The 26,411-nt window shown below is 39.5% G+C and overlaps 1 protein-coding gene across 2 annotated transcripts; it reads left to right on the top strand.

Moving 5' to 3' along the window:
- Positions 1-7,040: 7,040 nt before the first annotated feature.
- On the top strand, positions 7,041-25,532 carry cpt1ab (carnitine palmitoyltransferase 1Ab (liver)). Of its 2 annotated transcripts, none has more exons than XM_034085737.2 (19): positions 7,041-7,151; positions 10,029-10,193; positions 11,228-11,370; positions 12,922-13,093; positions 13,749-13,850; positions 14,328-14,465; positions 14,609-14,686; positions 15,605-15,712; positions 16,983-17,067; positions 18,738-18,933; positions 19,557-19,745; positions 19,846-19,951; positions 20,234-20,350; positions 21,603-21,767; positions 22,206-22,337; positions 22,467-22,619; positions 23,262-23,375; positions 23,620-23,712; positions 23,806-25,532. In XM_034085737.2, exons 2-19 carry the CDS (start codon positions 10,053-10,055, stop codon positions 23,887-23,889), a joined length of 2,316 nt encoding a protein of 771 aa, XP_033941628.1. In that variant the 5' UTR covers positions 7,041-7,151; positions 10,029-10,052; the 3' UTR covers positions 23,890-25,532. The 2 variants fall into 2 exon arrangements, with proteins under 2 accessions (XP_033941628.1, XP_033941627.1); XM_034085736.2 differs by lacking the exon at positions 16,983-17,067 and adding an exon at positions 16,414-16,501.
- The last annotated feature ends 879 nt before the right edge of the window (positions 25,533-26,411 follow it).

Below are 26,411 nucleotides of genomic sequence, written 5' to 3'. Positions count from 1 at the left end.
AAGAGGTATAATTACATTTTGGTTTAGTATTGATAAGTAAACTTGAGTCAAAGATTGCTGCAACTCCACCTCCTCGGCCCGTGCCTCGAGCAATATGAGTGTTGACATGGCTGGGTGGAGTGGCCTCATTTATGCTGACATATTCTTCATGTCTCAACCAAGTTTCAGTGAGACAGCATATATCAATATTATAATCTGATATTAAATCATTTACCAATATTGCTTTAGATGCTAGAGATCTTATGTTTAAGAGACCACATTTAATCTTCCTGTTTTGTTGCACTGTAGTAGTTGTTACATTTACTTTTATTAGGTTATTATGTATGACACCTCTATTAGGTTTTACCTTAAATTGTCCTTGGGCAGACACACACACCGCTAATATTGGGTATTTTATTGGGTTCGGGATTCCTATGGATGACTGCCTAGGAGAGAGCGCAGAGAAGCGTGTAAGACTGCGACTCTGCCTCCTGGTCTCAACTCCAGTTTGTCATGGATTACGTCCACAAAGCCCTGAAATGTTTGCCGAAATGAGATCTGCACCTTTCAAAGTAGTATTGAAGTATTCGCTATGACACAGACAGTTTGTGGTTTGTAATTGTTTAACTTTTATACAGTTTCTGAACAGATATGAGGAGCTGTGATCTCTCTGTGCTAACAGCTAACGGCTGATGTTTTCTGGTTGAACCCATGGATGTATAATAAGAACGGTTGAACCTCAGTAACGGCAGGCTGAGAACCCTCACCACTGATTGGCTTCAGCGAGAACGCGTCACGTGAATTTGACGCTCGAGTTGAATAAATTGAACTCTCGCGTTTGACACGGCACTGTTCAATCGCCTCAATCGTGTGATTCGCGCCGCGTCCACCGCTTCATGCTCGCCGTCGGAGCGAATTTGCGTCTGTCCGCGTCTCTGCATTTTAATTTGATTTCAAAGAATAACTTAGGGGATCTCTTGTACAAGCCATGTTTTATTTTTAAAATGTGATTTTTTTTTTCTTTAATAATTTAGTCTTAAAACACATGTAATATGGTTTACTGTAATGAACTGTTGTTTTAGATTACAGTAGGTGCACTGTAGAAAAACAGTTGAATGCTGCCAGTATTTTACTGTAATGTAACCAAGTTTAGTGACCACAAATGGATGCATGATAATGGTGATAAAGTGCTTACTCTGCTTCACAAATTCTTCCCATGATTGCTGATGCTGTTCCAATTGTTACCATCTGCTAGTTTGTAATAGGCTGTTGATTGAGTTTCAAATGTACACCATTATCGGCACTAGCACCAAGGATAGAGTGCCGATGCTATAAACAACATACACTTGAATCCTTTCCAAATTAATGTATGATAGATGAGAAAATGCTTACCTAAAAAATGATATCATCATCATCATCATCATCTTTATTTAAAGAGACTCTTGGTCCATTATTACAAAACATACAACACTCAAATATAAATTAAAAAAGGCAGTTATACCAATGTTTCCACAGAGGTGACTGGTATCGTACAGCACTGAAACACGGATTTGATAGCAGCATAATGACAAAGTTATGTTATGTTATCATCTTGTCTGTTTCACCAATTTGTGTGTGTTTGTGTGTATTTATTTGTTCAAGATGATATGATTATTAAAGTTCAGAAGTATATTATGGGTCCTTGTGACTGTCTGTGCCCACTCCAATTTAAAAGCCTTTCTGTATTTCATAAAAGGAAAAATACAAAAACACAGAAATATTAAAAAATAAAATACAAGACGAATACGCTGACACCCACTGTGATCAGTAAAAGACAGAACATGTTTTTCTTGATGTAGAGTATAATAATAATAATAATATTAACAATAACCTTTATTTGTATAGCACCTTTCATAAAGGAGTTGCAGTGCAAAGCGCTTCAGTCTCATAAGATAGAGTTTAAGAAAATAGATGTCAAATAAAATACAGTTAACAAGAACATTGATATCACATACTGTATGAAAAGGTTAAAAGACATACAAATATAAATAAAATTAGGATAGAATGGACATTGAGTAAAAAATAGATTCAAAATTCAGGATAATAAAAGAAAATATTTAGACCGAGCAGGCTTCCCTGATGTCTAACGGTATCGTGTTCCACAGCTTTGGGGCATAATTAACGAAGGCTGCATCACCAATTTTCTTATTTCTGCCTCTGTTTAATTGTTAAGTAGGAAACATTTAAACAGCTGACACAACAACTTGCCATGGGCCCAAGGCGCTTGAGGCAAAATAAGCAATGATGAAGGCTTAACAATTAATTTGATGTAGACAGGTTCATATTATTATCAGTGATACTACAAATATTGTAAATGTTCTTGTACTGTAAGTGTAGTGTATCAAAAACACATATTTGTTGCAAGTGTATTTAAGAATAGGAAGTTAACATATCATATCAGTGCCCCTAAAAATATATATAATGGTATAGGACATAAGGCGGAGTATGTAGTTATGTACACATGACAAAACACTATTGAATCTTTTCATTTTTGAAAAAAATGTGGGTGTGGAGTCCCTCCAGTTCCTAGAATGCACTATCTTCCATGAGCTGAAACTGACATAACATGCATATTAATGGGTGCCAAGCATAGACTGTTTTTCAAAACATTTCTAAAGCAATAACCCTCTACAACTCGTCATCCCTGGCCAGCAGATAACTCCCTGCACCATACATTGTTTGATCCGTCTGCTACATTGTACTTACATCGGACATGCAGTGCATACTTTTGAGAATTTCAAATGTATTATTGTCTGTTCTATAGTGTGCATTTGGATGTAGATACTCTTATTTTACAGTGAATATGGATATTTTTGCTTTAACCTTTATTTCTCTTCTATTGTACATTATATTTTTTCCAAATATTCCGGGTGATAGCTCATATGAGACTTCAAAGGTATTTTATTTTGAAACTCTACATCAGATTGTCCTGATTTTCTCTGTGTGACTAGATGGGGTGTCCTGCTATCACCCTGAAGTTATATTAGTCTTTGATACTGGACAGATTTTGTTTTATTCTTATCTAAAAACAGAGGGATGATAGCTCATATATGAGACTTCAAAGGACTTTTATTTTGAAACTCTACATCAGATTGTCCTGATTCTCTCTGAGTGACTAGATGTGGTGTCCTGCTATCACCCTGGAGTGAAATAAGTCTTTGATACTGGAGGGTTTTTGTTTTATTCTTATCTAAAAACAGAGGGATGATAGCTCATACAGTTGCAAGAAAAAGTATGTGAACCCTTTGGAATTACCTGGATTTCTGCATAAATTGGTCATAAAATGTGTTCTGATATTCATCTAAGTCACAACAATAGACAAATACAATCTGCTTAAACTAATACCAAACAAACAATTATATGTTTTCATGTTTTTATTGAACACACCATGTAAACATTCACAGTGCAGTGTGGAAAAAGTATGTGAACCCCGGGCCTAGGCTAAAGACTTCTTCAAGAGCTAATTGGAGTCAGGAGTCAGCCAACCTGGAGTCCAATCAATGAGACGAGATTGGAGGTGTTGGTTAAAGCTGCCCTGCCCTATAAAAAATACACACCAGTTTTGAATTTGCTATTCTAAAGAAGCATTGCCAGATGTGAACCATGCCTCGCACAAAAGAGCTCTCAGAAGACCTACGATTAAGAATTGTTGACTTGCATAAAGCTGGAAAGGGTTACAAAAGTATCTCTAAAAGTCTTGATGTTCATCAGTCCACGGTAAGACAAGTTGTCTATAAATGGAGAAAGTTCAGCACTGTTGCTACTCTCCCTAGGAGTGGCCGTCCTGTAAAGATGACTGCAAGAGCACAGCGCAGAATGCTCAATGAGGTGAAGAAGAATCCTAGAGTGTCAGCTAGAGACTTAAAGAAATCTCTGGCACATGCTAACATCTCTGTTGACGAATCTACGATACGTAAAACACTGAACAAGAATGGAGTTCATGGGAGGACACCACGGAGGAAGCCACTGCTGTCCACAAAAAACATTGCTGCACGTTTGAAGTTTGCAAAAGAGCACCTGGATGTTCCACAGCACTACTGGCAAAATATTCTGTGGACAGATGAAACCAAAGTTGAGTTGTTTCGAAGGAACACACAACGCTATGTGTGGAGAATCCAAAGGGTTCACATACTTTTTCTTGCAACTGTATATGAGACTTCAAAGGTCTTTTATTTTGAAACTCTTTAAGTTTTAAATTCACTCAGTTATAATGTAGTAGTTTGTCTTACATTATTATTGATCATATTAGGCCTATATAGTACATATTTTATATATATATACAGGGTTCGTCCGGGTGCTTGAAATCCTTGAAAATGCTTGAAATTTGACGTGCTGTTTTCAAGGTTGGGAAAGTGCTTGAATTTTGGGAATGGTGCTTGAAATTGAGATAAAGTGCTTGAAAATGTAAATGCTTTACTTTTACAAAAAATTGCTGTCTGACTGAATAGTTCGCTTTTTAGATTAAAAGAAAAGAATTGCTTCGCTTCTACATAAAACATCTACGCTGCGGCCTTCCCGCGCTATGCGCGCGACCTGCAAGTGTTTGTGTTACGTGTGACCTGGGCATTCTGATGAGAGTGATAGATGACTGTGTGCCAGGAGGTTGCCGTTTCAACGAGCGTTGGCTAGCAGAAGACCAATACAAGCCATGGCTAAGACGAGGGTCAAGCCCATGAGTAGCCTCCTGCAAAGTTTGCAACAAATAACGATGCGAGAGTCTGCGCTGACGAGCAACATGAAAGGTACGCCGTAGAAGAGCATTTTAGATTAGGCTAACGTTGCATGTTACATTTGTTTAAGCTAACGTTAGCTAGCTGAATAGCAAACTCGATTGAGGGATAATAATAATTGCATCCGCCATCCTGTGGTGTTCAGAGGACGAAGCACTCACTGCATTTCGTGTTATAGTCATGAAATATAATCTATTGATTCGACACAGAGCGATTTTGAAAGCAATGTATTTCTACTGGTAGTATGTTTCGTGCCTAAACCAAATGTGACTTGCTCTATCGAAATCAGTCACATTGACCCGAAGACACATTTTCGTTTCTATTACTGGTCTGGGGGAAGCTCGCGAGTGTGTTTGTGTATTTTTGCGTTTGTGTACCGGGGAAACACTCACAAGAAACACCGGCTGTTGTTATGCTTGCTGTGACGTTACATTAGTCCGTTCTCCGCTTGTAATTATGCCGAAGCTTCAAAGTTGTATTTATCATCTGAATTTGCCGAAACAAGTTTAATATTTTGAAAGCCAATACTTTGTTTATTTGAAAACAGATGAAAATAAACTGTCTTTTATATAAAATTGAAATATTATACAAGTAAAACTACATTTTGTTTTAATCCCATGTAATTGTAGAATGAACACAGTCTTCCTTTGTAGATGTATAAGTCGGGTGTCTTGAGTAGTCAGCATTACCTACAAATCATTGGACACATTTGTAAATATTATTTTCAACTTGTTACCATTGTGAGTCTATTTTTATGCAGCTCTGCGTGATTTTGTGGCTACAATTCAGACTAATACACTACTAGAGGTGGATAAGTACTCAGATGTTGTACTTGAGTAAAAGTACAAGTACTCAGATATTGTTTGAGTAAAAGTAGAAGTACTCAGATCTTGTACTTGAGTCAAAGTAGAAGTACTCAGATCTTGTAGTGAAATTATAAGTACTCAGATCTTGTACTTAGTAAAAGTAGAAGTACTCAGATCTTGTACTTGAGTAAAAGTAGAAGTACTCAGATCGTCTATACTTGAGTAAAAGTAGAAGTACTCAGGTCTTGTACTTGTGTAAAAGTAGAAGTACTCAGATCTTGTACTTGAGTAAAAGTAGAAGTACTCAGATCTTGTACTTGAGTAAAAGTAGAAGTACTCAGATCTTGTACTTAGTAAAAGTAGAAGTACTCAGATCTTGTACTTGAGTAAAAGTAGAAGTACTCAGATATTGTACTTAGTAAAAGTAGAAGTACTCAGATCTTGTACTTGAGTAAAAATAGAAGTACTCAGATCTTGTACTTAGTAAAAGTAGAAGTACCAGTGTGTAGGAATACTCTGTTACAGTAAAAGTCCTGCATTCAAAATGTTCCTCAAGTGAAAATAGAAAAGTATTCTCATCTAAATATAGTGAAAGTAGCGACACTAAAAGTAGTCGTTGTGCAGATTGGTCCATTTCAGAATAATATATATGATATATTTTATAATGATTGATCATGAAAGTGTTCTCAGAGCTGGTGAAGGTGCAGCTAGTCTGAATGAATTTGTATACTGCAGGGGAGCTTGTGACTTGACTCCAGGTGGAACTAAAGTCTGATTTAACACTTGGTTATATTTCACATCATTCATCCACATCTGTGAAGTAACTAAAGGTGTTAAATACATGTAGTGCAGTAGAAGTACACCATGTACCTCTGAACTGTAGTGGAGTAGAAGTACACCATGTACCTCTGAACTGCAGTGGAGTAGAAGTACACCATGTACCTCTGACTTGCATTCACTACCAACCTAAAAGTACCTCAACAATTAATCAATAATGTATTGAAAAGTTATTTGGCTGACTGTTGTATATCGGCTCAGCCAGGTTATATGGGAGGCCCAGTCTACGTACAGATCACTAATTTTGAAATATTAAACTTAGTTTTCTTTTCTTTAATTTTTCATCCTCGTGTAGAATGCTATCACGAAACACACATTTGGTTGTTTATAGCATAAAGAACATCTGATTTAATGTGAGGTAGGGAAATAATCATTTGAGTATGTGTATATAAATATGTAATTTACAACAGCTGTAAGATGCTTGAAAAGCTGGAAAATGCACCTTGAAAATGCTTGAAAAGTGCTTGAATGGTGCTACTCATGGTGTATGTGACTTCATTCTCAGCAAGATGTATTTCCAATTCCCACCTGCTGGCTGTCCTCATACAAACCATACCTTTTATCACAAAATACCTCAAGGGGGCGCTGTTTCTAACGCGACGTGATGGTTCTCTCGGCCACTTGAGTAAGAAAGGGGGCAGGCTGTATTCAAGTCTGTCCTCTCATTCATGCAGAGTGTAACGCAGTCCCCGCCGACAGCCAGGCCGTGTCACATCCTCGTCAAAACCGAAAGCTCAGCTCTCTCTGACTGAAAGCGTTGGTGAGTAGGCCTAATAATTATCCCTTTTCTGAAAGCCTCTTGACTCTCTTTATGTCCCTCTCGGCAGTTTTGGAAGTAGCTGTGAAAATATGGCTGCAGAGTATTTAGGGGAAAAAGAAACATGGCAAGCTAGGCAAACACCTTTTTAAAAGCTGTCGTTAGCTCTGCGCAGTTAATGTCAGTTTGTTGCATTCTCGTGTCGGCGCAGTGCTTTAGAGCTGCGCGCCGCGGTGTTTACATGGCGTACAGTAGGTTTCTACATAATAGCATTGACATTACCGGGCAGTCAGAAATTAAGTTGACAGCATCAACGCTAATTGTGAAAGTGGAAACTATGCCTCGAGCGTAACTGTCTATTGTCCTCACAGCCATGCTATTGGGTTTTAACAGCAGGTTGTGGAAAATGCTGAAAAGGCCTCGTGAATATCTGCATTAAAAATCTACCCTGACTTTTTTGTATTGCGAACGTTAAACGGTCCCTTAGCACCCCTGTGTTGTTCATAACATAAATGTAGGCAAAAGTCCAAGTAAAGGTCATTCATTGACAGTTACCTGGAAGCTCTATAACACTAGATACAGTTGTGTTACTCTAATAATAACAATAGTATAGTATAGCTTGTCTGCAGTTATAATGTGTGGCAGTAGCAAAAGATAAATTTAAATAGGTGTGTAAATGTCACCTGCTAGTGAAGGTCAGTAGATTCGTCATGGTGTCCTTCTTGTGAGAGCATCATAAAAGTAGATATTAACCGTAGTTTATTTGCATGTGACTGAAAACGCTGGTTATTTTTTATTCATAAATAGAATATTGTATTGACAAGGGGGGGTGCACACTGGTGACCCCCTTTCTCCTAGACCATGTGGGAAATATCATTAACATAGGCTAATGCAACAAATGTACGCGTTTGTGTGTAGTTTCATGTTAAATGATATAGTAATGACAACAGGCTTAAGGCTTTATGGAGTGGTTTATGTGGTGTTTTGGTCAGAATCAATTGCAGATAAGGTTGACATAACGTCAAGTGCTTGAAGACTTGGGAGGGGAGTTGACATAATGTATTAACGCTAGCAACGGCTGTCTAACTGCTGTAAAGTATAGCAAATGAACACACGCCTATTATACAATATCCAAAATGAACAATCTTTTTTGGTTGGCTTTATTGTGACCACAATGGGATATACCCACTACTATGTTGCCAGTTTTACCCGGTTTCTAAGCGGCGCAGTGCTGCGACCTTTCCCCTAGTTTCTGCAACACAGGGTGGATCATGTGATGCTGGAAAGTAGCTGGGGGAGGGGACTCACGCCTCAAACGGTGGATGGTGCTCCTTCCGAGGACTAAAAACGTAGATACGTGTCCTGCTTTCAGAGTGCTCTCATTAAATAACATAAAAAATGACTGTGTAAAGAAAAAACATTGCTTTCAGAAACTAAGAAGAGGCTGCAGGGAAACGTTGCTGTAGTCTTATTGAAAAGTGAAGAGAAAACCTAATACAGCAAATCCATGCCATAGGATGCAAAACATTAACCTCAGTTTAACGATCTATATAATCAATGGCCAGTTTGAACTTGCCCACTCGTGAGGTACTTGTTTTTGCTTATGTAGTTATTGTATTTCCTACTGCAATTGAAGGCAGCTGGAAACAGCAGGTCCCTCACAACGCCACAGTCAACCAGGCATTATATAATTCAGGTGGTATTTACTTCACACATTCTGCTGGTCTCCCATACCAACAGTGGTCAAATAAAGGCTTTAGCATTGTAATTTGAAGCCGAGACATGGGTTCTGAGTCTGTGCAACTATAGAAAATGGTGGTCATATAGTACGTCTAAAATCTCTGTCATTTATTTAACTAATCTTACTAAGTAAAGCATCACTTATATCAGTTAACATTGTATTTCACATACAAACTAAAAATGCTTTCTAACATTATTTAAACAGGTTTCAGAGAGGTTTCCCCATTTGAAATAAAATGATCTTCAGTTTTATAATAGAGATGCTACACCTGCCTAACCGGTCCAGTGATGAGTACCAGTAATGCAACACAGTCACCTCCCAGTGCATCTCCTCTGGTGTCAGTTTGCAGGATCCAGTTCAGATGATACAGTAGCCAAATACAAAAACATCCATGTCAAGCTGATTTATGAAGGACCTACTTGTATTCAAAATACATCACTTCCTTATAAAGGATGCTGCTTTGTCATTCAATGTTAATAAACAATAATCGTTGTTACATGGCATTTGTATTGCAGTTAAACCAAGTATCTGATGTTATGTTTGTATACATGCCCTTTAGTTCCACTGCTTTCTCACATGACAGCCTTTAGAAAGTATACAAAATGGGACTCTAAATGAATCTTCTCCAAAAAGATTACCCCAGAATCAAAACTAGATAAAGTTGTGGTCAAGACCAATATCATACAGAGAATATAACAAATGTGGTTTCAAGACTACAATATTGTCTCTGTAACTCAAGACTTCATGGACACTCAACAGTTTTGCCTCTGAAAGTAAGCTTGCATTTATCCAGTCACTCTGTGGTCTACTGGCCAGTTTCCTACAAAGAGCTTAAACTGAAGAAACCTTGGGAATGAGGCAACCTGCAGTGCCTTCGAGGAATAACAACCACTGATTTCAAAGCACTGTGACAGCCAGGAGCATGTGAATAGAACAGGATGTTCCAATTTTGTCCTGAATACAGTAATGCACAGCCTTATCCCGATGTCAGCCTGTGGTGATTTTACATTGTTGAGATCTGCTCATTCTTGTAGTTAGTATCCATATTTACTTTGTGATTGACCTTTTATGATTGCTATAAGTCTTCTTGTAACTGCCTCTTAACTTACTCTATTATCTTGCACTTCTTCTGCCCTCAGTGATCCTGTGCAGTAGAAGCCACCATGGCAGAAGCTCACCAGGCGGTGGCCTTCCAGTTCAGTGTTTCCCCCGATGGTATCGACGTACAGCTGTGCCACGAGGCTCTGCGCCAGATCTACCTCTCTGGCATCCACTCGTGGAAGAAAAGGTTCATTCGCTTCAAGGTGAGAGGTGTTCGACGTATGGAGAATAAGGTCTAGAGGGTTTCTGTACAATATGTGGCGACATTGTTGATGATCTTTGACTGAGTTACTACCAAGTAGAAGTCCATATTAAGTTTATTAGCAAACATTCCATTTATTTGGGTTAATCACCTGATCGAGAAGGGAACTTTGTTTACTCTTTGGAGGGCCTTAAGATACAGACATATGTTGAACATGTTGTTGAGTGCTAATTATATACACACACACACACACACACACACACACACACACACACACACACACACACACACACACACACACACACACACACACACCATCACTTTAAATGTTTTCAGCATATATATGTATTCCATCTGGAGTGATTGACTAATATTGGTTACTCACAAAGCATATGTTTATATAGAACTTATTTATGTCCTTGGAAAATAAAACTTTAAAAAAAGGCATGTATGGATAGTAGATATTATACCTATTCATTATTCAATACAGATTACATTTTGTATTTAATTTACTTGATTTAATGTTTATTATAACTTATGCTTTCACATTTGTAATGTGTGTTTGACTTGTGAAATGTCAGAGTGAAAGATTGGGTTTCGAAGGGCACCTGTTTGGGGTATCTGTGTTTGTATACGGATGTCTTGCTTTAAATAAGAATGTCTTTACAAAGATAAATAAATATTGAGGCAATAAACATCATCTGAGGGCTGCAGTAATGCTTACAGTCATTTATCCATTTGTTCTTTATCTGACTGTTTTATTACTCACACGATTAGCTAGCAGTGACCATAACCTTCCTGGGAATTCTCAGTGTCATAGCCTTTGGCCTAGTTGTGTGTTTACACCATACAGGGCCACTCAAACCCAAACACCTCCAGGCATTTTCACACATTCCTTATCGTTTACTTAAAAATATATCTCACACAGGTCAGCAGGATCCAAAACAAAGTGATATGAAAGCACTTGTTGTATTAACAATATCCTTATAGATGATTTGCCCTCTGTAACCTTCCCTTTGGTTTACCTCTCCACAGAATGGAGTAATGACTGGTGTGTACCCAGGCAGCCCTGGTGGGTTCATGGTGGTGGTTGTGTCCTACATGTCCTATAATAAATATAACGTGCTGGATCCCTCTCTGGGGTTGATTGCCAGGCTGGGTCAACACGTACCCATCAGGTAAGATCTGCCTCGCATGACATGATGTTTTGTTCAATATAAGTAGACAAAGAAAGCCAAAAACCTTGCATTATACACACCAAATCAAAGTCATAGAACTAGTTGCGATTGAGCAAACTATTGTCGCCTCATGTTGCGTACGTCCTGCCGTAAAATTCACACTTAACCACACCACAAAGACTACAGCCAACCATCCAACTCTCCAGTACCTTCTGCATCTTTGTGAGAGAAAATAACTCTGCATAACAGCATGGGGCTTGAAACCGGAAAAGATAGGGCTGTAAATAAATAAGATATCCGTGTATTAATCAGAATAGGTTAAGATAAAAAGTGAGAATGTGTGTGACCTCTTGACTTTAGTTTTAATTTGTTTTCCTCACATCCGTTTATCTCCCCGTGCCCTGATTCCCATAAGCTTAACAGCCAATCAGAGTGATTATTAGCTGACACCCTCTGCGGATGGTGCAAGACCCACCGAAACTAGGCCGACAGACGCTCACCCACGGCCCAAACTTGACGGTCTGCCGATTAATAGGCTTGGTGTCAGGGCCTTAAAACAATACAAATCACCAAGGAGATGTATTCAAGTCTAGACATAACCACCATGCTAATTTGTTCACAAGTTGGCTCAGTGTTCAAGAGGAAGTCCCTAAACAAATAAAGTGATCATTCCGTAGCAACAAAAAGAAAATGGGCGTGAAGGAAGTTACGAATTATGATTACAAATCCAACATGTGAAAAGGCATGGAATGCGTCTTTAAGCTTTTATTACGTTTATACAGATAGGCACATGCCTCTGGTATTTACGAGGTGCAGTTGGAGATTGTAAAATAGATGTCATTTCATTTTTAGACTTTTTGTTCCAATTGTCTGCCATGCCTCATCTTTATTGTTTGCCAACAACGCTGCTCACGTTTGGTGATATTTTGCCAACACTCCCTGTCCATATAAAGCCTCACTTTATCTACAATGCTGGGGATTTTCCCTCAAGTGAAGGACATTGTTCATGACCGCATTGTTAAGGTTATTGTTCCCGTGTCTAATGTCTAAATTGTTTCAAACACTGTTAATTACATAAAAGCCTTGCCTCTCCATGTATATTTATAACATATATTATCAATGTCACCGGCTACACCAAGTGGTAAGGATAGGGATTTTACCATTGACAGTTCAATGTGTTAGAGTTTTTATCCTTTCAAAGATAAATGTAATACTCTTTTGACCATGACTTCATGTGACTTTGAACTCAGCCAAGTCTGTATGCTGCGATGTGTCATCATTGTACAATGTGTCCATTGTGTTGTTGTAGTGGACACTCTCATATATTCACGAGTTAATCAAACTTGAAAATGTAATGGCCTGTGTTATTACTTTGAATGCCATATCTTTACGTTGTTCTTGTTTTTCTTTTAGTCAGGAAAGTCATATTTCCTATTAAAAACAATTTCCCATACTTTGAACCAAAAAGTGTTGCTTTGCTACTCTTATATTGACCTTCTCTGTGTCTTGTCCTGGTCACGCCGCCCTCTGTCCTCCCTTCTCTGTCCACAGTCAATACATGTGTGAAGACAGCCAGAAGATAGTTGGAGGGGTTATGGTGGGCACAGGCCTGTGGGTCACCATAATCATGGTTATGAGGAATGTCCTGAAGTGCCTGTTGTCGTGGCACGGCTGGATGCACGCTCGCCACGGCTCTGTGCCCTTGTCTACTCGTTTGTGGATGGTGAGACAATTAATGTCCTCCTCTGTTCAATTCCCTGTAGAGCAAACACAGGAATGTCTGGTGCAATTATTCATAACAAAGAAGTATGTTTTTGCTTCTTCGTATGAAGGACAAGCCAAACATATGAGAGTCAAGAGTTAAAACATTGATTGCGTTTTTACACAATATTACACAATTCCTGCTAACAAGGGCTTAACAGTTCTTGATTTAATAGGATATTATGAGACAGGTTAAACGGTTTGAACTGTACGGTGTTTAACTAAGTTGCTCAACAAATCATTTTGCCCTTATGCTATTTTTTCAGTTGTTAATCTAATTTGATGTAAATGAATCCAGGCCTACTATGCATTGCTGTAGGTCATTCATTTCCTGTTGAAGTATGTCTTTTAAAGATACCACAAGACTTAAGAATATAAGGTCCTAGTAAAGTGATTATACTGAGTGACACCATTTATTTTTGACTGATAGGACAAAGTTCTTGTGTAAAGTCTTTGTCAGACCATGTGCTGTTTTGGTCTTTGTTATATTAACCCACCTGTTACGTTTTTGGACTTTGCTCCAGACCCCGACACATTACAGGTCAAACACAAAGTGTAACCTTCAATCCTCCTTGTCCTCTCCTTTATCTCTTGTTCTTGTCCTTGTCCATGTCCAGTTATTAGTGAAGGTGTTCTCTGGCAGGAAGCCAATGCTCTACAGTTTCCAGAACTCCCTGCCCCGGCTTCCTGTGCCCGGTGTCAAGGACACCTGCAGTCGGGTAATTTCCACCTGCCTTGTTACTTCCTGTCTCGTGTGCACAATCTTTCATGATGATAACGATCCTAGCTAATGGACTGGAAACACATTTTTAGAAGGCTCGGCATTCGTAAATGTTTAATTTGACTAACCTATTTTGAAAGAATACATTTATTACCACTGAACTGCATGTAAATCCTTTATCTTTTTCCATCATGTAACATAGATAAGGGGTCTATATGTGCCCTGAAGTAGTACTACGTTTTTGGAAAGAATGCTTCTATACTTTAGTGTGCTGAGTCACATTTCTTTACATTTCAGTAAGACTCTTTGCCTGAGGCTTAGCCATAAAACACACTGGTCGTCTCCCATCTGTCGGGGGGGGGGGGGGGGGGAAAGAGGAGATGACCCGTTTTCTGTCTTGCCTGCCCTCTCCTTGTTTAAACGGTGATTAGACTTTGCATCCCTCTTTGTGACTTCCCTGTTGCATTGTTAATAGTACCTGGAGTCAGTGCGCCCACTGATGGAGGATGAGCAGTATGAACGTATGGAGGGCTTGGCTAAAGACTTTGAGAAGAACCTGGGACCCCGCTTGCAGTGGTACCTCAAACTCAAGTCCTGGTGGGCCTCCAACTACGTGAGTTACAAATAATTCCTTCTTCAGCCTTTTGTCACAGATTTGGAAACTGTCCCGGGTCCGATTCATTGAAAACAATCAAAGAAAAGCAGTCTGTCTAATGTAGTCTCCCGTTTTCCTTTCCCTCTCTTTGTGTTGCACAGGTCAGTGACTGGTGGGAGGAGTATATTTACCTGAGAGGCCGTGGGCCCATCATGGTCAACAGTAACTATTATGCCATGGTAAGACATCTCTAACTGAGTACATGTTGGCAATAATGGCTCAGCCTTTTTCATTTAAAGTTTAATCAGGAAGCATATCCATGTATGTTGTGATTGATTCTCTTGCTGAAGGTGTGTTTTAGCATGTTTAAGCTCTGTTACCACATCACTGTTTTTTCAGGAAGAGTTTAAACATGTAACCATACAGAATTGTTGTTCTACCACATTGTAAGCTATATATAATAATAACTTCCGATAAGAGTATTTAGATATAAGTACTATTTCATGGCATACTGATAGTCTTATCTTATTTGCTCAATTGGTTAGCACATTTTCTTTCTATGTAAGGACACACTTACATTCCATGCATCGTGGCCTTAGGGAGCTCATTACAACATCAGCCTCACAGTCTGGGGATTTACAGCATTTTGCTAAATCACTGCCTTACAATGCGTCCTTATTTGAACTCGTGGGCTGCTCAAAATCTGTGTCAGCTTTGTAATCCCAGTAGACCTAGTGAACCAAACAGAAATGCTAGCGGCCAGAACTAAGGGTCTATAACAGTGAGTCAAAGGGCTGTTCCTGCCTTGAGAGAGTAGACTCACTCTTCATAGACAGAGAATCTGTTTTGTCTGTGAGCAGTTATCAAATAGTAACAATGTCAACAGAAAATTGGATCTCTTATGCTTTCTAAGGAGGTAGACATGGTATAGATCAGTGGAACAAAACTCGGCATGCTTCACATAGCAGGTGATGATAGCTATTAGCTACTGTATGTGCACATACAGTCCTTGACCAAAATAACAACAAAGGATCTATTACACAGTGACACAGTTGTGTTCATGGTGCTTTCGTGGTCACGTCTTATGCCCTTTTGTTTTCAGGACATTGTGAAATGTTAGAGATAATGAATTGCTAACTATTAATCTCCTTTCCCAGGACTTCCTGTATGTGTTCCCCACCTCCATCCAGGCGGCCAGGGCAGGTAACGCCATCCACGCCATCATGCTCTACAGGAGGAAGCTGGACCGAGCCCAGATCAAACCTGTGAGTGGAGAGCTGCAGTGTTTCCTCACTGTTACATTCCTTAAATGGTTTTTTTAAGCTCTGGTGATCCACAGACATTGTGAAAGCTGTGGTATAAATAGCATTAGCACATGTTTGACCATATAAATTCTATGTAAATGTTTAACTTTGTCCTTTATTGATTAACGACTGTTATCTCAGTTTGTCTTTTAAGTTTACAATGAGAGCAGCTTATCTATCACAGTCTTCTTGTGTACTCTCAAAAGTACGTTTATGTCAGCAACGATTATGTAAATATTTCATATTCTCCTCAGCTCACTTTGTCTAACTCTGACTTTAGAAATAGCCTTTCCCTGGATTTTTGTTTGTCTGGACACAAGAGGAGCTGTGTTTATGCAAAATCGTACGCATCATGTGAAGGCTTAAGGCTCGATGAATGCTGTGCGATTTTACCGACGCACATCAGTGTCATCTTTCCCCGCTCCCGTGTCAGTCTTTTTTCCTTTAGAAACCTGCATGACGCTTGAGTGCAAACTCTGTATTTTCATTTGCACAATCCTGACACACATTGAACAACATGTCGCAGAAATACAAACTGATCCCCCTGAAAAACACATTGACATTTATACAAACCAATGCATGAGCTTGCTGTGTTAGACACTCACATTCAGTTCTCTCTGTTTTACTGTTTTGTCCCTTCGCTGTGTCGGACGCTGCGTTAGATTTACTTGCTGGCAAACAAGATTCCTCTGTGTTCGGCTCAGTGGGAGGCGATGTTTAACACCACACGCGTCCCAGGTTTGGAGACAGGTAAGAGGAGGGCAGATCTCCGCCCGTGCCCTCGACAGCCCTTCCCCATGACCTTAGCTATTCATGTGGCACCAGCCGTTGGAAACCCTTACTGCCAGACTCATTCTCAACAGCGCAGCCCTGAAACAATCCTATTTCTTATTGGCTTTTATTAGTTTTCTTTGGGTTATATTTACATTTATAAAATTTAAACCCAACTACATCTCAGTACAAATGTTTCTGCAAATATCAGGGCTATGCTGGTGTGAATGAGTTGGCAGACCACTGGTTTCTGGACCCTGCTCATGTCTCTTTCCCTGGCAGTCTTCTCAGGTCCCTCCTCCTCCTTAAGGCTGCTTCTCAAACCAATCCTCATCGCTCCCTCTCCACCTCATCCATGCTCCTGTCCCTGTAGGTCTTTGGCCGCTGCCGCTCTCGGGGGATTTTAGTGAAATAGTCTGTCTTCTCTGTGTGTTTGACTCTCCCCTTTTGCTTTTTTCAGCTCATGCTCCTACAAACTATTCCCATGTGCTCAGCCCAATACGAGCTCATGTTCAACAGCAGTCGTGTCCCAGGTGTAGACACAGGTAGAGTCCTTAGCAGTCCGCCTCCTCCACACTACTCCTACTGTACTGCTCCTTGGGACATTGGTCCGTGTGTTTGAACTAGAAATAATCTGACCACCATGAATAAATAACAAATGTGTCTATGCACATCCAAGGACTAATGTGCATGTGACTAAAGTTTGACAAGGCAAAACAGCGATAGTGTTAAGGTAAGACCTGGAAATGTCAAACACTGCTGGCGTGAAAAAAATACGTTAAATATGTATAGGTATTGCATCACATATAATATATACGTTCAAGATTGCGAAAGATGTAAAACATCGTAGTATCATATTAGCTCCTGGGTGGTGCTCATAGTTACTTTAGTGTGTATTTATTGTTGTCTACAATGAATACATTTGGAGGTGTATGAAGCAATTCTCCTTCAAGAATGTCATGATATGCATTTAAAGCAACTTAAATGAGAAACTGTTTTTTCCATTCGTAGAACTATAAATGATATATAATGCATGATCAGTGTGGAGAGGACCTCCAATGCATGATATAACCAAGATGAAGACCAGTTAAGTATGATAGCCCATAGCTGGAACCTCAGGACTAAGACAATGAGCTGTGATGTCATCCTAATGTCTGACAACATATTAAGATGTTAATGAGAAACAAATATATAACGTAAGGCCCTGAAAGACTACGTTATCTCTCTGGCTGTAAAGGATTGATTATGGATAATGATTAGGTATACAATAATTGAAATGTGAAAGAAAAATGGGAGATTCAGCATTGAAAAATATAAAATAATTACTTGTTTTATGTTAAAAAAAATGTAATACAAATCAAATGTAAAGATTTGTTTAGACTATTATAGGTTAGTGAAGAGACAGAAAGATATACATTACTAATCCTAGGAATATGGAAGCTTTTTTTTAGTTAAATATTAAAGCCAGTTTGGATATATAATGGGATCACAGTTTTGACATTGCTTGAGGTGCAGGCCTTTTTAACCTTGGTGTGAGGTGTTTGTTGGTAATGGGGTTGGTCCTAGCTTATGTATCCCCTCCCTTGTCTTGCCTGTAATAAGGGCAATGTTTGTTTGAACACCATGAGCATGGCCATATCATAGCTGTGAATCAAAGATGCAGCTGGTGTTTTTGAATTGGTTTCTCTGTCATGCACAGTGCTGTTCAAACTAACTTGGCCCCAATTTGTTGTATTTCAAACCACCACCCTGTTCCCAAATTACTTTCCCTCTTCATCTCACTTCCCCCACCTCTCATTTCAAGCCGCTTTAGTTTTTGAACTTGATAGCAGTCCCATCATGTAGTTTCATTTTGAATTCAGTTCATTTCTTCCCGATCAAATTTGTATGGATGTTCACAAAAATGTAACGATCAAGTCCTCGAAAAATATTCTGCCCTTCACAGAAACATGTGGATGTTGTGGATGTCACCCAATTTCATCTGTGGGACCAGGATCTGGTTACTAACAATTCTACTGTTCCCAGGAATGAAATGCTGTGACATCCACACTCCATCTATACTGATGCCTTCAATTTGAGATAAAATCCTATCCAACTTACATTTTAAAATGCATCAACATACACATAAATCTGCTCTCACTGACGCCACCCCCAACACTCCACTTGTCTCTGTTCTCCTCTTTTTCTCCACTTACAATTGGTCCCTCTCTCCCAGACATCCTTCAGCACATGAACGACAGCAAACACATAGCTGTGTACCATAAGGGCCGTTTCTTCAAGGTGTGGATGTTTTATGACGGACGGCTGTTGTTGCCGCGGGAGATAGAGCAGCAGATGGAAAGGATCTTGGCCGACACATCGGAGCCGCTGCCAGGAGAGGAGCAGCTCGCGGCGCTGACCGCAGGCGACAGGTGGGAGCAGTACAGAGGCAGCTGCAGCCATATTGAGAAAGACAAACAGTTAACCCTATGCATTGAACTATGACAGGAAATAAAGTGCGGAAATTGGCTTTTATTGCAACCATAAGTTTCAAGGTTGATTAAGCCGGTTAATGATTTGCATCCTGTAGTTATAAAGTGTTATTAGACTATATAAACACAGTCATAGATCAAATTCATTGGAATTATATTTCAAAATATACGACATGACAACCTTTTTTATCCTTTTAAGTATTACCTGAATTTGACACCTTGATATGAACTTAGCTGGACATTTTACTAAAATGAACTCAAACAGCAGTGTAAATGTACTATTATTTATTTAGTTGACAGATTTGGTTGATGTCTGTGGTAAGTTAAAATCAGCCCCTATCGATCCAGATGATGTATTGTCTTAATATATGAAGGTAGGGAAGTATGTGTATTGATCACAGAAATGTACGAAAAGTACCATCCAAACCAAACATTACAGTTTTCTTACACTGAGGAGAAACTTGTATTGAATAATTACAAGAATAGAAGGTGTGACTTCTGTAAGGCATTGCCTGAGATCTACCTGGTGAAAAAATAAAAGCCTGTTATTTGACCGTCTGCAGGACCCCATGGGCCAAAGCTCGTGAAACCTACTTCAGCCGTGGTAAGAACAAGCAAGCTCTGGACGTCATCGAGAAGGCAGCTTTCTTTGTAACCCTCGACGACACCGAACAGCGCTACGATGAAGCCAACCCGGTCAAGTCTCTGGACAGCTACGCCAAGTCCCTGCTCCACGGAAAGTGCTACGACAGGTGGGACAGACCAACTAGCTATAATTTAATTTTTAGATATTTAAGAGTTTGCAGGGTAAGTTCTATAAAGATAAACTGAAAATGTTTTTTTGTCATTCAGGTGGTTTGATAAATCCTTTAACCTGATCGTTTTCAAGAACGGCACCATGGGACTGAACGCAGAGCACTCCTGGGCAGATGCTCCCATCATTGGCCATCTGTGGGAGGTACGGCCATGTCGTTTTTATCTAATGAATTTAATGTTTGCATTATATCGCAAAGAATAAATAAGGAAATTAATACCCTAGATTTGGGTCCTGACGAAAACAATTTTAGGTAAAACAAAAAGGAACAAATTCAACTAGCTCAACAAGCTGAACAAGTACAATGGAAAGGGGCAACAAATGTGGCATGATGGTATTAGTCAAAGCTTTTAAGACAGAAATGCAAAACCAATCACACATGTTCTCCATTTAGCTGAGATGTTAAAACGTTCCTCTGCTTTGCAGCATGTTCTTTCCATGGACCCTATGAAGTTGGGATATACTGAGGAGGGGCACTGCCGCGGAGAGCCCCACCCCAACCTTCCAGGTCCTCTGAGGCTGTCATGGGACATCCCTGCTGAGGTAAAGGTCGAGTTATGCTAAAAAAGATCCAACAACATGTTATCGAACCACATTAGAAGGCAAGAGTGTTTTAACAGCTGTCCACATTTGAGGGTGAGGAGAAAAACTGGCTATAAAGAGGATGGAACACCCCAATAGGATGCACAGCGCTAAGTTTGTGTGAATAACTGTGCAAACTTTCAGAAAGTCTCCTGGAAGACATTTATAGTGACGCACTGTTTTTTACACATCAAAAACGACAGAAATGGTTATTTAAATTATGGAAAGCAGAAGAGGTTCATACCTTGCTCTCTTCCTCACATCCACACAAAGTGAGTCTGAAAATGAAATTGTTGGTTACAGAAAGCTATTAGATGCAACCGCCAAATTCAGCTGCTGCAAATGTGTGGTGTGAGGTTGGTATTAAGCTCATTGGCCATCTGAGGAGCTTATTGAAGCATACTGAAAGCTAAAGACTTCATGGTCTCATACACCGGGCTGATATTTGACAGTCATATGTATTGGCAGGGTTCGAGTTATAAACTGAGCTCTATGGGGGTCTTTGAAACTAACTAACTAACACACACACACACACACACACACACACACACACACACACACACACACACACACAGCAGCCCTCTACTTGCTACAAACTTAAATATGAAAAGGTTCAACTAGGCACACACACATAATCTCGGCTCGCGCAGCACGCTCACAGGCATAGATTGCGCAATAATGTGTTGCGCACCTTGGAGGTGCTGTGCAGGCATATTGTCATTCAAGAGATGCGTAGTTCTTTTGGAAAACATGTTTTTCTTTTAGCCTATTTACCTCGTTAATGTAGATAATACTCATTACATTGACACATGCATTATTTGTGATTAAAATAATGGTTGTTGGTAATGTATTAGCGACCCCCACAGATGTATGATTTCACTGCATCCGTGGGGGCTCAGACCCTCCTTAAGGGAGCTCAGCTCCCATTGGCTCCCACATAACTCAAACCCTGTGTATTGGGTTCCCTCTGCTGGTTGCTTGAAATATGTGCACCACCAGGGTCTGTATTACTTAAAAGACTCAAAGATATAGAGAATGGGCTTCTGGGTATTCTTTATTTGAAATTCCACATTTTCTAAACTCATGTTAAGCCTAAAAAGTACTAGTGCCACTGATAAAGCCTTTTTTTATTGTTTTGTACATGTTGTCAGCGATGCTATGCTGCCTCTGCTCAGTCTAACGTATGCCTGTGTGTTCCTGTGTGTTCCTGCAGTGCCAGGAGGTGGTGCAGAGCTCTCTGAGCGTCGCCAGGACTCTGGCTGACGACGTGGACTCTCACATTATCCCCTTCAACGACTTTGGAAAGGGTCTGATTAAGAAGTGCCGCACCAGCCCTGATGCCTTTATCCAGATCGCTCTACAGCTGGCCCATTTCAGGGTAAGTACATTCATCCTACAGTTTTCTAAGATTTTTAAAACAAAAACATAATTACAATAATATTCATTTATCCATTTGTCCTTTTTCTGGTCTTTGCATGTTAGACTTATCGTTATAATAACTGACTCAGTTCAGGGAAATTCCTCTCAAATTCCAGCAGAGGGCAGTCTCAACATGTCATCGAAGACTGCCAAACATTGCCAGAGAATGATTGAATTTAAACTTAGTTGAGCTTTAGTTTGAGGCTGTATTTTACTGTTTGTTTAGCAGTTAACATCTTTATAAAGTTGACTATTATTGCTATTTATGATTTAGCTTCAGATAATTGCCTTGGATATTAGCCTTGGTTATGTTATTTATTCCAGAAAGCATTAAACATTCTGAAACAATCTCCTGTGGGGTGTCTTATTAAATCTGATCTATTCTCTCTCTCAACAGGACAAGAAGAAGTTCTGCCTGACATACGAAGCCTCCATGACCCGTTTGTTCCGTGAGGGCCGAACAGAAACTGTGCGCTCCTGCACCATGGAGACTTGTGCCTTTGTTCGTGCCATGATCAGAGATGAGACGGTGAGGCCAGATCTCAGCAACACAACACACCTCTGATTACAGATCTGCTATCAGCCGCTGACTGTTAATACAGCTTCCAGATTGTGTTCTTCATATGTTTGACCTGGATCTCTCTCCTGTCCATTTCAGAGAGAAGAGCGTATGAATTTGCTGAAACGGGCAGCGGAGAAGCACCAGAACCTGTACCGCCTGGCAATGACAGGGGGGGGAATCGATCGCCACCTGTTCTGTCTCTATGTGGTGTCTAAGTACCTGGGAGAAGAGTCAGCCTTCCTCAAGGAGGTATGACGTGTGAAACAATGGCTGCTCTATATTTCCCCAAGCAGTGTGATGGTGTAACTATGAGTTACCACAGACCAGGTACTGTGTTCTTATTCATTTAGATCGTCAACAATAGAAGTAGCTATGGCCCAGTGCATCTGCTCAATTCTTCTAACTATGAGGACATTTTGTTTAACTGGTGACCTCTTAAACTTTCTACAATTTTGCACTTAACAATTTCCAAGATATGGGTCTCAGCCTAAGTCTAGAATAAAGTAGCGTTATTTAAACAAGTCTAGCTGATTTCCTTTAATTTTGTCTCGTTGTATTGAATTGACCCAATAAATGTTATTTGTTCAACTCAAATAAATATTGCCAAGAGCTTCATAATTGAAGAAATAACTAATACACATTTTAAAAGAGTTGTCTGCCTTTTATTACAAAATTAACTATAGTATAGTAATCATCACTTCTAATTACCATGGCTCGTCAAGTTTACAGGCACATACAATTATTTATTCGGTAAATGTAGATTCATTGTACAATTATTTTATGGAGTAAAAATGCTTCAACATCAGACTAGAAACCCTGTAGCTTGTCAGGAGAACACAGTGTGAGTTTGCTCCGCCAGGTTAAATGAAACTGTGTATCCTTCCTGTTCAGGTCCTGTCTGATCCGTGGAGGCTGTCCACCAGTCAGACGCCTCTGCAGCAGCTGGAGCTGTTCGACCTGGTCAAATACCCCGAGTATGTGTCCTCCGGAGGGGGGTTCGGTCCGGTAAGTTATTCCATTGGTTTTGGCATACATTTTAAAGAAGGTTGTGCAGTCTTCTGCTCTTTATGGATGGATGAATATTTGTTTTTATCTTCAATTAGGGGCTAGCATGTCACACACATATGTTTCCATCTGGCTGTGTTTTATTAATGTTTAAAAAGGGTCTGTGTATCCATGTCAGAAATTCTCAAATTTAGGAAAACATTGAGTTTATGAGACTAAACTCTCCTCTTTTCTCATCCTAAAGGTGGCTGATGATGGTTACGGTGTGTCCTATATCATCGTTGGTGAGAACCTCATCAACTTCCACATCTCCAGCAAACACTCAAGCCCAGAAACAGTAAGAGTTTGACATTTTGAAGGACAATTTAGATTCTTTCATTTTGATTACTTGATGAGACATCTTACTTTTTCTTCTTTCACCTTATTTTAGGACTCCCACCGTTTTGGTGGCAACATCAAACGGGCCATGCTCGACATTCTGGATCTCTTCCAGCTCGACAAGAAAACCAAGTGATTGTCCTCTCCATTGGTGGAAGTAACATTGTGTTTAGCAACAAATGTTTTTTTCTTCACGAAGATTGTATATAATAAAATATTGGATTTTGGGTTATTTTTAAGTTAATTGCTGTTACAGAAATAAGGATGATTGAGAGGTGTTTGTCGATATGGCGTTTATGTGTACTGTATGTATAGGGAAGCTGAGATTGTGGTGATATGGGTACAGATAGGGCACAGATCAAAGTTTTTACTCACATGACTGTTCGCACGGGTGCCTTAGAGACTCACTAATGTAAAAAGGGCAGAAAGGGAGGGGGAAATTAGAGCTCTAGTCTGATTACCGCACTAAGAAAAATGTAAGTTAAATAATTGTTCAGTGGCATCATCCAACGTTTAAATCTTGTTTTAAGTTCAGAGATGGTGCAATAGTCTTTGTTCCAATTTTGAAAATCTGTGAATTATTTTAGTTTTTTAGGCTTCATCTGGTCACTATAATTGCAGCCCGAGTCATGTGTAAACTGGCCAAACTTGATTTTTAAATATCACCAACAAATTGCATGTTGCATTTTGTCCATTAATTTCATGTACCACAGATTAGAATGTCTGATTTGCTAGGCCGACAACAATGTATCCAGTAATGCGATAAATACGGAGGCCAGAAGGAGTTAAACAGTTGATCTATGGTTACCTTTCATGGGGAACGTGACCTTCTGATCAATGGATCAACATTGCCTTTCTGACTCAAGTACACAATGTGTTCATCCTTTTCAGTGGCTATGATTTTATTATGTAGCGTGAAGGCAGATCGCGCTACAGATCACGCGTGTTTTGTCGTTTTCATTCTCAGGTTTTTCTAGCTTGGCCTGGTATTCTAGGGTGCTGGCTATATCATTGGATGACTATTTTATTGTGTTCATGTGCAACAGTAGAAGAAATTGAGATTCAGTCAAATTGTCATGTGACCAGAGGAGCTGGTGTGTCTTAACATGAAGTTTGCCGTGAAGGTTGAGCAGGAGGGGCTGCTGGCAGGGGGAAGACTGACGAACACTATGTGTGGCCGACATTTATATGTTCTGTTGCTTGTAAGCGGGTTAACTGTATGTGTCACTCTGTTATGCACTTCATGACCGGTCCTTCTATTATCAGTGAAAAAAGTTGTCAGTTACAGCAAAGTGCATCAATTTGAGGCTCAGATTTGCCTAATAGGATGCGTCTCCTGTGCAGGAGAACATCTTTTTTTGAGTAATGCTTAGAAAATGCCGATGTCAATGCTGTCTCATAGAAATGCTTTTCTGTTATTATGTATATGTTGTCAGTTTGTCACATTATTTATTTTCCCCCCTGTTTTAACCCCTTTATTCACAGTACAAACATGCATATTTGCCAGCTGTATGTGGCAAACGGTGAGCACTAAGTTAAAGCTTTGCTGATTTAGAAAGTGAAACAGACCAACTGCTTCACATGACTCTTTACCAGTATGTTTTAGTTGTATGACTTTTTATCTCGGTAGACCTCATGTTTACACTGCTGCATGGTTTTTGAAGAAGAAGCTGTATATGTTTGCCTTTTATTGAAATATCGCGTAAAAAAAACAAGCAGCTGATAGGCCTATACCAAAACAAGTTTTAACAATAAAGTGAATGTCAGACAGCTGCATCACCTCAGAGTCTGTTGTCCCTTATTTACATCTGTTGTTTACAGAAGCCCTGAGAGGCAAGTGCAAACAAATTGATGATCCATTTTCTAAGTCTGATGTAACTTGTTTTGACTCCTGTGTTTTTGACATCATTTTTCATCTGTGAAAAACCGGTAGAGAAATACCTTTTTGTCAGGCTCATTCTTCTTGTGTTTGTTGTTGTAATAACGTTCCATCCCTTACTCACACACGTGAACTCTTTTAGAATGCATGGAGAAAGTATAGCGAACCTGGAAGTGAGGGGTAGTGGTGCACAGCCTCTTGGGGTCAAAAATTGTTTTAAAACAACAAACGAGTAAAAAAGAGAACAATTTTCCAAACAAACATAAAAAAATTACCCCAGCAAAATGTTTATTTTTCACCTATTCTTAAGGTTTAATAGAAAACAAGTTGGATTACTTGCCTCTCAGGTCTTTTATTGTCCTTTTTATCTGTTTAAATGTTATAATTTGGGGAAAACACTCCATTCACCTCTATTAAAGCAACATGTTATTACTCATTGTCAGTTCCATTGCTCCCAGGAGAAGTGTGTAAGTCTTTAATGGCACTAAGTTGAATTTGGTGAAACAACAATATTATGTGAAGAAAATGTTTTATGGTTTTCTCTGGTCCTTTTCTCCGGATGCATTGCTATGACTCCTGATAAATTGCGGAGTTTGATAGAAAACTAAATTGATGCTAACAGTAGCTGTTTTCAGCTAGCTTTTCAATTAGCCTTGCTACCTGGACTGGAGCTCATAGCAGTTTCATTGCAATCTGCCCTATTGTCCATACATTTGACTAATGGTAACACCAAAGGCAAGGTCTGAATCACCAAAATCACTAGGAATCTCTCTGAATGG

Source organism: Pseudochaenichthys georgianus, chromosome 6, assembly GCF_902827115.2.
Source record: "Pseudochaenichthys georgianus chromosome 6, fPseGeo1.2, whole genome shotgun sequence".
Lineage (NCBI taxonomy): Eukaryota > Metazoa > Chordata > Actinopteri > Perciformes > Channichthyidae > Pseudochaenichthys > Pseudochaenichthys georgianus.
The sequence above is the reverse complement of the archived record's forward strand: the minus strand, read 5'-3'. Positions and strand labels throughout refer to the sequence as shown.

Bases quoted from the DNA above. Each gene is read 5' to 3' on its own strand.
- cpt1ab (XM_034085736.2), top strand. From the start codon at position 10,053: ATGGCAGAAGCTCACCAGGCGGTGGCCTTCCAGTTCAGTGTTTCCCCC. The intron at 18,934-19,556 runs GTGGGAGCAGTA...GACCGTCTGCAG, and splicing joins GCGCTGACCGCAGGCGACAG to GACCCCATGGGCCAAAGCTC. The intron at 23,376-23,619 runs GTAAGTTATTCC...CTCATCCTAAAG, and splicing joins CCGGAGGGGGGTTCGGTCCG to GTGGCTGATGATGGTTACGG.